Here is a 12,354-nt window from a genome sequence, read left to right on the forward strand (position 1 = left end):
TTCACACCCAATTGTAAAGCTTCAACTCAGATTCACAGGATGATATTCCCACCACAGCCACCAAACAGGGTAAGAGCATCCTGATTATGAATGTTTCATGGCTTCTGAGCTCATTATCTGAATTAAATAATCGAAGGGAGTCAATTTAGGACTGCATGTACCAATCACAAACTACTCAATTAACCAAACAGGAATGAAATCAGTCCAAAGCCCAAGTTGATTCCCCAAAAATGAAAATAACTTAAGTTTTTTCCTGATTATAAAAGTAATGAACACTAATTTTTCAAATATGAAAAAATAAATTTGAGGAAGAAAATAAAAATTAGCAGAAATAGCCAGTTTGACAAGTTGAATATTGTTATATATTCTTCCACTTTTTCTATGAATATATGCATATAGTTAAAAAACCAGAATCACACTCTACCTCCTGTTTCATAACCACTTCTTAAAAAACAGCATGATATAAAGACTTGTGATCAGTCTTAATGGCTGTACAGTAATCCATGATATGAACAAATCATAAATAATTTAACCCTCAATATACTGCCAGGACTCATTATACCCAATTTTAGTTTTTCAGTTTCTTTTTTTTTTTTTGAGACAGAGTTTCACTCTTGTCACCCATGCTGGAGTGCAATGGCGTGATCTCAGCTCACTGCAACCTCCTCCTCCTGGCCTCAAGCGATTCTCTTGCCTCAGCCTCCCGAGTAGCTGGGACTACAGGTGCCTGCCACCACGCCCAGTTAATTTTTTTTTTTTTTTTTTTTGTATTTTTAGTAGAGACGGGGTTTCACCATGTTAGCCAGGACGGTCTTATCTCCTGACCTTGTGATCTGCCTGCCTTGGCCTCCCAAAGTACTGGGATTATAGGTGTGAGCCACCACGCCCAGCTAGTTTTTGAGTTTCTTGGTCAGTTATACTTATAAAAATAGCTAATATTTTAAAAATATTTTAAATATTTATAAAAAATTAGTAATTCAACACTCATATACTCTTAAAGGTTGTATTAGTTTCCTAAGACTGCCAAGAGAAATTGCTACATTCTGTTGGCTTAGAACAACAGAAATGTATTCTCTCTGCTGTGAGGCTACAAATCTGAAATCAAAGTGCCAACGAGGTCATGCTTCCTCTGAAGGTTCTAGGGAAGAATCCTTCCTTGCCTCTTCCTAGTTTCTGATGGCTCTCAGCAATCCTAGGCATCACTCAAATCTCTGCTTTTGGCTTCACAGAATGCTCTATCTTAGCATTCTTCCCTGTGTGTGTGTCGCCTACATCTCTACATTCAAATCTCCCTCTCCTTTCTCTTATAAAAATACCAGTCACTGGATTTAGGGCACACCCGAATCCAGTGCGACTTCATCTTAGCTTGGCTACATCTGCAAAGACCTTGTTTCTAAAAAAAGGTTGCTATCACAGGTTAGGACTTATCTTTTTTCGGGACACAGTTCAAGCAACTGTGGAGGTTTATCCATAAAAACAGAAATTTCTATTTTTTAACAACAGAATAAAGCCCACTGAATCCTTTCACAAATCTAAGCTATATATGGGTTTTGGTGTTATTTTTCCTGTATCTCAAAACATTTTGCCATTTCATCATCTTAGCAATTACTCATCATTACTAATTCTTCATAATTATGTTAAATAAGAGTAAAATATTAAGAAAACAGGCCGGGCACAGTGGCTCATAGGCCAGGCACAGTGGTTCACGCCTGCAATCCCAACACTTTGGGAGGCCGAGGTGGGTGGATCACCTGAGGTCAGAAGTTTGAGAACAGTCTGGCCAACATGATGAAACCCCGTCTCTGCTAAAAACACAAAAACATTAGCCAGGAGTGGTGGTGGGCACCTGTAATCCCAGCTACTCGAGAGGTTGAGGCAGGAGAATCGCTTGAACCCGGGAGGCAGAGGTTGCAGTGAGCCGAGGCTGGCGCCACTGCACTCCAGCCCGGGCAACAGAGCGAGACTCCATCTCAAAAAAAAAAAAAAAAGGGGGTAACAGAAGAATGATGGGTGCCTAAGAGGAAAATGCAACAGTGAGATAAATTGTCAACATTATATCAACTTCAGTTTTCTTACTCTGGTTTTTTTTTTTTTTTTTTTTTTTTTTAAGAGGTGGGTTTCATTCTGCTGCCTAGGCTAGAGTGTGGCGTTGTGATCACAGCTCACTGCAGTCTGCAACTCCTGGGCTTCAGCAATCTTCTTGCCTTACTCTCCCCCAAGTACCTCGGACTACAGGCACATGCCATCATGCTTGGTTTTTGTTTTTTTGTTTGTTTGTAGAGACTAGGTCCCACTATATTGCCTAGGATAGTCTTGAACTCCTGGCTTCAAGTGATCCTCCTGCCTCAGCCTCTCAAAGTGTTGAGATTGCAGGCTTAAGCCACTGTGCCAGGCCTGTCATCTTTCAAGAAAGTATAAGAAAAGCCTGGATACATGGTTGTAGCCTTTTTGTAGTTTTTGCTGATCACAGTTCAGAATTCAGATCTTTATTTTTCACTCATACTAACAAAGAGAATCAAAATGATAAAGATATTTCATAGTTATTAGACAAATCAGAACACAAATGCAAAGAGGCAGCAACAATCTCCTCTCCTTTTTGTTGCCCACGATGGAGTGCAGTAGCATAATCATAGCTCAGTGCAGCCTCAATCTCCTGGGCTTAAGTGCCCTCCTGCCTTAGCATCCCAAGTAGCTTGGAATACTGGTATGTGCCACTACATCCAGCTAATATATATATATATTCTTTTTTTGGTAGAGATAGGGTCTCGTGTGTTGTCCAGGCTGGTCTCAAACTTCTGGCCTCAAGTGATCCTTCCACTTCAGCCTCCCAAAGCACTGGGATTATAGGCATGAGCCATTGCACCTGGTTGACAATCTACTCTCTAATGATGATGGTAAAATTGGTTGTGTAAGTGAAATCTCAAAGAACTTTCAGATAATGATATCTATCTAAGTGAATTTTCTCAAACATAAGAACTGTTAAGTGAAAAATACATTTCAAGACAAAAAACACATTCAGTATTTTCCTCCAATGAGTCATTCCACAATAAGGATTTCATTATGTAATAATTTACAAGAACTTGGACCATCCCATTTTCTAAAAGGATATGTGGCAATATTCCTCCATCATTTATGATATTTGTACACCAAAACTTAATAAGGTTAATAAGTGAACAAATGCTGAAGCAAGTATTTTATAAAGGTGTTTGGGGAAAAAAACCATGATGTAGAAATAGAAAGAATTCATTAATTTGATCATTCTAATTGGTGTACAATCTAAAAATAAAAATGTCTTGCAATTATGGGGCAAAAAAGATGGCTGCTCTCCCTTTGGCAAAATTATAAGGGGACAAAATACTCAAAAGCATGTTTTTAAAATAATGTAAGTACAAGATTCAGAAGTAATAATAAATTAGAGCCTATTAAAGATGTATTTTAAAATCTGGAATCACTATTCAAAGGACAGCATATGTTCTAGGTTCATGCATGGCAGTATTTACCAGTTAGCTGCATTCAATAGGCTATGCCCATCTGGAGCACTTTCAAAACCCAGAAAAGTGAAAATGAAAATCTGAGTTTGCCAACATCAAGGATGTGAAAAGAAAATCCACCAAATGGGGAAAAAATATTTGCAAATCATATATTTAATAAAGGACTTGTATGCAGAATATATAAAGAACTCTCAAAATTCAATAAAAAGACAATCCAATTTAAAAAATAACTCAAGGACATACATAAGACATTTCTCCAAATAAAATATATACAAATGGCCAACAGGCACATGGAAGGATGCTCCACACCTTTTCAAGTGCTCACTGAGCTTAATGATGAAAAGCCATCATTAGTAGTCAGGGGAATGCAAGTCAAAACCATAATGAGATACTACTTTACATCTGCTAGAACAGCTACAATAAAAAAGACAGACAATAACAACTGTTTGCAAGGATGTGGAGAAGCTGGAATGCTTTTGCTCTTGCTGGTGGGACTGTAAAATGGTCCAATCTATGTGGAAAACAGACTAGCAATTCCTCACACAGTTAAACATAGTTACTGCATGACCCATTAATTTCACTCCTAGGTATCTACCAAAGAGAAATGACAACATGTCCACACAAAAACTTCTACCCAAATGTTTGCAGCAACATTACTTATAAGAGCCAAAAGTAGAAACAACCCAAATGCTCATTATCTGATAAATGAAGCAAAATATTATAGACCCATGTAATGGAATGCTATTTGGGAATAAAAAGGAATGAAGTACTGATACATGCTGCAAGTTGGATGAACTTTGAAAACATTTGCTAAATGAAATAAACTAGCCACAAAATACAATTTACTGTGTGATTCTATTTATATATGATAAATACCCAGAATAGGCAAATTCATAGAGCAAGAACTTAGATTAATTAGTGGTTGTCCAGGGGTGGGGGCAAAGAAGAGGACAGGGAGTGAGTGCTAATAGGAAAAATTTGTATTTTGGGAGTGATTAAAAAAACCGTTAAAATTATAAATATTGGAAAGTATTCTAAAACTATGACAGTGATATCTGAACATCTGCAAAATATGCTAAAACCCACTGAATTATATACTTCAAATTTGTGAATTTTAGGGCATGCATGTTATCTCTCAATATAACAGTTTAATTTTTTTGACTTGCTATGCTTAAATTCTTCTGAAAATTTCTAATAAAGTTGATCTTCACTGTCCCTTTATTTATATTTCTGTGTACTAACTACAAGATGGCTTTAACATTAAAAAATAAGGCCCATTAGCCCCAGATGATAAATGATGATGACTATTTTTCTTGGTATACTGAGGTTTAACCAATCTTGAATGGACATTTATATTATTAGTAATTTTTCACTATTATAAATAAAGTTGCTTTCAACATTTTTGTTTAAGCTTCTCTGCAGAGTTGTCAGATCATTTCCTTAAAAAAAATTCTAGAAATGAAATTCTGGGTAAAAAGGTATTCTTCTAGAAAAACTGTACTAATTTATTCCAACAACAACATTCAAGAGAAAAGCAGTTTTAACCTAAAATATGCTTGACTTCATGGCTTAGCACAAGAATGCCCAAGAAGGAAAAAAATCCCTGTAACAATAATACAAATTCTTTCTTTTCAGGCTGAACCTTTCTCCAACTAACTTTAATTGATGATAAACGGAATACTGCACTATGTGACATTTCTTAATTGCAGGTCTTACAATTTACATCTCTCTTGGAATGAACTTACCACTTATATTCATAAGCAAAATGCAATGAAAACCCACTTAGCTTTCTCTAGTTTAAAAAAAAAAATCTCTGTCTACTGAAAGGCTTAAAAGCAATAATCTCTCAGTAACAGCAAACATATCCAGTGACCCAATCTTGGCTTCTAAATACCATCTTCTAATAAAAGGAACCAGGGCTCCTTGGAGAAATAACTAATTTTTAGGACTAGGGAAGGGAAAATAAAAAATAAGCCTGGGAAATTTGCCAAAACTTGGAAACAACCAAAAGATATCTTTCAACAGGTGAATTGATAAATTGTGTTACATCCAGGCAACAGAATATTATTTAGCACTAAAACAAATGAGCTATCCAGTCATGAAAAGTCCTGGAGGAACTTTAAATTCATATTACTAAGCAAAAGAAGCCAATCTAAAACGGCTCTATGGCGTATGATTCCAACTACATGACATTCTGGAAAAGGCAAAACTATGGAGATGGTAAAACAATCAATGGTTACCAGGGGTTAGGAAGGAAGGATGGCTAGGAAGAGCACAGAAAAGTTCTAGGGCAACAAAAACTATTATGTACGTTACTGTAATGGTGAACACATGTCATCTGTCCAAAAGCATAGAATGCAGACCACCAGGAGTGAATTCTCATGAAAGCTATGGACTTTGGAGGAATAATAATATGTCAGTGTAATTTTACTGACCATAAAAAAAGAAAACCAAATAAAAGTGGTGAATGAATGTCAAACAAACAAACAAACAAAAGCTGAGGCATCTTGCAGTAGCAGAGAATAAGGAAGTAGTCAAAATATGGGGGGGCATGTCAAAGGGATGTAAGAATCAATCTGAATGAGTTTCCAACAACAAAAACTAAAACAGTTTTAAGCATCAAAGTAAATAACATAGCACTGAATTATAACTCAAACTATCAAATATATAAGTCCATTAAGATATAAATGATTACACAAATAAAAAATAAAGAAGGATAAAAAGACAACAAATTTTCATATAGAATTCCAAACATTCTCCCTCCTGCGCGTGGTTCTTAACTCCAACTCCCTCTTCCCAAACTCCCATCCCCAGTGAGGGCAGACTAGACTTAGTGACTTACTTCCAAAAATTAGAGTAAGAAAAGGGAAAAAAATAGTATACTTTCAGTAAAGAAACTTGGCAAACACTACCTTATCCAAATAATGAAGGTTAGCATCATCATATGGATATCACATATCCACTGATAAACGATGTGACGGGACAAGCCTTCGCCTCAGTGGTATTCTTTCAAAATACCCAAATAACCCTAGTCTAATCATGAGAAAAATGTCAGACATACGCAGATTAGAGTACATTCCACAGGTCATAAAAAAGAAAAATTGAGAAACTGTCACAGAATGGAAGAGACTGGGGAAACATGACAACTAAGTTTTATGTGGTACCTTGAACTGGATCCTGGAAAAAGAAAAAGGATATTAATGGAAAAGCTGGTGAAATCCAAATAAAGTCTAGAATGTCATTAATACTAATGTGCTAACACTTAATTCTTGGTTTTGACAAAGGTATCATGGTCATGGAAGATGTTAACAATGGGGGAAACTAGATGGGGAGTACACAAAACTATGCACTATCTTTTCAACTTTCTATATATTAAAAATTATTCCAACATAGAATATTTACTTTTTAAAAAAAAGCTTTAAAATGGAACTATAAACTCACTAAACCAACAGAGATATCCTTTTGGAAAATGCTAACTGTCTAAATTTAACTACCATTTTCTCCATTTTAAAAGTCGGTTAATACTCTGGTTTCTCTTCAGATTGCATAAATCTTTTGCCTTTTATAAAGTCTGTTAAATTGAATTCAAGAAAAAACAAAGCTGAGGGAAAAAGGACTAACCATTTCTTATTGGAGAATAAATCATGCTTTAATCAGAAACATTATGTTCTGTATATTAATAGTCCTAGAACTGTGCATATTAAACTAGGAACATTTGAATGACAGTAGTAGAAATACTTCATGGCACACTAAAAAATACAAAACCTAATATTCTACCAATTTAATCTTCTGTCAAGTTTCACAGAACACTGTGTTCTGTGGTTCACTGCGCTTACTGGGAAAGAGGCATATTTAATACACTAGTGGTATTATATTAGAGAAACAAACATTTGCGAAGTTTATATATTTCACATATGACACTTCTGAGGGAGGAGACGACACCTTGCCTCTAACTTTATAAATAATAGAAATGAATACTAAAAGGCTGTTAAGAAAGGTTATCCAAACCTTGAATATAATGCCAAAAGCTGTAGTCTTAAGAAGATGATATCCTTTCAAGGTATTAAATAATAGGGGTACAAAGGCCCATTCAATGGTTACTTAATTACTTAGGGAAAGGGAAAGGTACTTGTTCCATTAGTCTATTTAATATTGAATTAAATATTCAATATGAATATTGAATATTTGAATATGAATATGAATATGAACTAAATAACCCATATTAAGTGAAGTTACATGTTAATTTACAGATCTTTGCCAGTAGAGTTGCAAAAAATTCTGTCAGGTAGAAGAGATAATCCCAAAGGTTAGGGTGTATTGGTCCCGTAGGACATTAACCAGTTTGTAACTGACATAGCAAATCTTACTCCAATTATTAAAATGTCTATAAATACAGAGGTCCTCAGACGCTCTTTGAAACAGTTTTCTATTTTGTTTCCTCTGTAATACGATGAATTGAATGAAATCTTTGATACATATTCATTTTGTATTTGAATGAGTCATGTTTTTAATTTTTTAAAGTTATAATTCCATAGGCATAAGAACTTTCCATGACATACTTGACACGGCCTTTCCTACATCCAGATCTGCAAATCCTATAATCTCACAATGTTATTATGACACTTTTTCTGCATGGTGTTCTGCTAATAATGACAATCATTTGGTTATTGGAACTATCAAATAACATATTTTTGTTTCAAAGATAAATCAGAAAAGAATATGTTACTTTCAAGACCATCTTTATTCCACCACTGACTTTCCATTCTTCTAGCAAAGTACAAAAGTAAACATGCAAACTATTTTATTACATTTTCCTTGAGTTTTCTCAATTGTGCATTTTTAAAACAATGAAAAACACAAAAAGATTCCTTTCCTTTCAAGTGAGCTATCTCTGGAAAAGATTTTAAGTCCTAATCCCTATAATGAGAAAATATTTAAAGAAAAAGATACACAGAGAAAACTAAGTACTTGTTGAGTCTGCATTAACAAATTACCCACAAAGGCCAGGCTCAGTGGCTTATGCTTGTAATCCCAGTGCTTTGGGAGGCTAAGGCAGAAGAATCACTTGAGCCAGGAGTTTGAGACCAGCCTAGGACCCATGGTGAGACCCCATCTCTACAAAAAATTTAAAAAATTAGCCAGGTGTGCTGGCACATGCCTGGAGTTCCAGTTACTTGGGAGGCCTAAGGCAGGAAGATCACTTGAACCTAGAGTTTGAGATCAGCCTTGGTACATAGCAAGACCCCATCTCTACAAAAACTTAGCCAGGTTCGGTGGTACATGCCTGCAGTCCCAGCTACTCAGGAGGTTGAGGCAGGAGAATCATTTGAGCCCAGGAGTTTGAGGCTACAGTGAACTATGATTGTGCAACTATACTCCAGCCTGGGCAATAAGCGAGATCCCATCTCTAAAAAAAATAAAAATAAATGGGAATTACCCACAGAATTACAGAATATAAGATTTAGATAGGGTTTTAAAGATCTTCTTGCTCAATCCCCTGTTTTAAAGAAAAGTTAGGCCCCAAGGAATACAGTGACTTTCCAGAGGTCTGACAGTTGCTAAAATTCATTTGATCTGACTTAAAAGATGTAATTTGTTGTACACCTCTCCAAATGTAGGTATGAGTTAATTTTATTTAAACCAATTACTGAAAAAAAAAATTCTTCTGTCTGTTTCAAATACTACTCTCTTTAAAATCAAATGGACTAATACCTGGTTCAGGAATAAACTATAAATTGCCTTTACTTCCATAAATATGATTAATTAAAATAAATTCTGATTACATGTTTGGGATTCAATAAGAAAGATTAGTAAAAAGAAAAAAAATCACAACTTTGTGTTTTCAGTGTTACATTTTTCACTAAAAACAAAAGTCTGTATTATAAGTAAGAAGCTTGAATATTTTGGAAAATTCAAGCGAACTAATGATAAAGACTAATTTCGACTTTAAGGTTTGAGCATGGGAAGGGAAGGACTCTCAACCAAACCATAAAAAAGCAAACCGTATTAAAGCAAAAGAGAAAGGAAAATTTCATACCCTGACATCACTTCTAGATGAAGTTGTCCCGAGACAGTTAAGAAAGCAGGAACATTGAAGAAATTCTCCTCAGGTACCTTTAGTTTGCCTGAAGGCTGCAAATCAAAAACACAAGCCACAAAAAACTATTAAATGTTTTGCTTTGCTTTTCACATTCATATACATGCCACAACTAAAAATCACAATACAATTAAATCTACGTGAAGACAGGTTGTTCTTGTGAAAATAAAGGTAGTTACACATCTAAGACAAAACGCCAGCTTGGAAAGTGCTAATAAAGGCAAGGAAGTTTGCTCCATATTTTCAAAACATACAATAACCAAAGGACAAACTACTTTTGTCACAAAACACATCTCCCCCTAAAAAGTGATTTTGATTAAGGGGCAAGCTAAGGCAAGAAATTATGAATTAATTTTTAATGTGAGGTTGACTCAGGCCTGAGACTGAATTATCTCAAGGGAATAGCCTCTGGAACATGCGAGGTCATATTTATTATTAAAATATTAATAGTAATGCTTTTAACACAGTTTTTATAAACACATTATAAACTTTCAAAAAGATTTCATTTAACTGTCACCATAACTAGGTAGCAGGAAAAGCATGACTCTATCTTTAAAAGATACACTGAGCAATGAGATCTTTATGAACTTACAATATAGAAAGGGTGATTATTCCATTTGAAATGTGTAGGAAACAAGCAATTCAACATTTGTTAAGAGTTAAGCTAAAACAAACTACCTGGAGGCCAAACACAATTTAAACAGTAGCTTCTGAATCAAGTTATGAGTATCATTATCTTCTTCTGGGGAAGAAAGTTATACTTGTTTTTGTTGATTTAAACACAGGGTCTCATTATGTTGCCCAGGCTGGTTTCGATTTTCTGGGATCAAGAGATCCTCCCACCTCAGCCTCCCAAAGTGCTGGGATTAACAGGCATGAGTCCCTGAGCCCAGCGTCTTGTATTTTAAACTGTGCATTTATTTGAAAATGTTTTAGTGTAAAGGTGTAATCACTGCAAAAGCAATAAAGCCAATTTAAAATATGTAATGGAGAATGTAAGACTCTTTTAACAGTACCAAATATTAAATTATGGTAACACATGAAATAAAATTATCTTATTTAATTTCATTGGTTGTTCTAAAAATATTGCATATCATGTATCAGTATTTGTGCATAAATAAAAAATGTACTGTAAAAATTATCAGTTGAATCTTTCATTTATTTTTCTAATAACTGCCTATTTTTTTCAAACTTAACTTTGCTACTAGTCAGAGATCAGTGAATTCATTTTTTTTAAAAAAGTCCATCTTTAAATCTCATTATCAATGAAAGGGTATTGTTTCCAAAGATATTTAGTATTCAAGACTAAATACTTGACCTGATAGATGTTAAGATTTTAAAATAAAAGATCTGTTCTCCGATATTTCTTCATTATTTACTAAAGAACTGCTTTCCCAACTAAGGTCCAACAAATTTGTAAGACTACCATACTTTCTACTTTACTTCACCACTTTAGTCTATAATTTGTATTAATTTAATTTCACTTCAGATAGTTTCTCTCATTCCTTGTATTATTTAAAAAAAAAAAAAAGGTCTGGTCTTTACAACGCGATTGTATTTATTTATTTATTTATGTATTTTTGAGACAGAGTCTCAGGCTGTCGTCCAGGCTAGAGTGCAGTGGCATGATCCTGACTCACTGCAACCTCTACCTCCAGGGTTCAAGTGATTCTCCCACCTCAGCCTCCCCAGTAGCTGGGATTACAGGCGCTGGCCAACATGCCCAGCTAATTTTTGTACTTTTAGTAAAGATGGGGTTTCACCATGTGGGCCAGGCTGGTCTCCTGACCTCAAGTGACCCACTGGCCTCAGCCTCCCAAAGTGCTGAGGTTACAGGCATGAGCGACAGTGCCTGGCCTAAGACTAGATTTTAAACTTTCATTTATCAGCACTTGTACAGAATGGATTCTGATTTTTCTTACATTTCTTTAATCCAACTTATTTAAAACACACTAGTACTTCACTATGCTTTCCAATGTCATGTTAGTGTTTACATAACAAATTCATACTACCTTACTATAAATTACTTTTATTTCTTTTATATTACAATTAAAGCATTATACTGATTTTTAAAACTTCTGTGTATTGTTATATCACCTATATATTTTATCCCAGAATATTAAAGAGGGTATACAAAATATTGGTTGTAAAAAGTAATTATAAAAAGTGGTATCAGCAAATACGGCAGGATAGGTAGCTCCAAAGGACTGTCCTGTCACAGAAAAATAAAAGAAAAAAATGAGCAAAACTGTCAGAATCAATTGTGGGAACTCTCGAAGAGAGGGAAAGGTTTACAGCAATCAAGCAAATGCTGAGCCAAGAAAAGGGCAAATTAAAAACGGTGGACTCCACCCAACAGCAGCAGGAATATATGTTTTTTTTCAAGTGCACATGAGCCATTTTCCAGAGTAGACCACATAGTAGGCCATAAAACAGTCTCAATAAATCTTAAAAGACTAAAATCACACAAGGTATCTTCCTTGATGACAATGGAATGAAACTAGAAATGTACAATAAGGGGTTGTGGTTACTAGGGAAAAAAGTTTGGTGGTTCCTTAAAAAGTTAAAATTGAATTACTAAATGACACAGTAATTCCATTCCTAGGTATATACCAAAAATAATTAAAATGAGGTATATAAACAAACACTTGTACACAACTGTTCAAAATAGCACTATTCACAATAGCCAAAAGGTAAAACAACCTAAATATCCATCAATGGAAAAAAGATTAAACAAAATATGATGTATACATAGAATGGAATATC

At 34.8% G+C, this 12,354-nt stretch overlaps 1 protein-coding gene across 12 annotated transcripts in view; it reads right to left on the reverse strand.

Moving 5' to 3' along the window:
* Positions 1–12,354, reverse strand: part of NARS2 (asparaginyl-tRNA synthetase 2, mitochondrial) — a 137,114-nt gene that overhangs the window by 77,599 nt on the left and 47,161 nt on the right. For all 12 annotated transcript variants that reach the window (XM_074014891.1, XM_074014892.1, XM_074014890.1 and 9 more), the window contains exon 6: positions 9,529–9,623. In XM_074014891.1, the coding sequence (XP_073870992.1) occupies positions 9,529–9,536 (8 nt within the window). In that variant the 5' untranslated portion in view covers positions 9,537–9,623. The remainder of the gene's footprint in view (positions 1–9,528; positions 9,624–12,354) is intronic.

The sequence above is a fragment of the Macaca fascicularis genome, chromosome 14 (assembly GCF_037993035.2).
Source record: "Macaca fascicularis isolate 582-1 chromosome 14, T2T-MFA8v1.1".
Classification (NCBI taxonomy): Eukaryota; Metazoa; Chordata; class Mammalia; order Primates; family Cercopithecidae; genus Macaca; species Macaca fascicularis.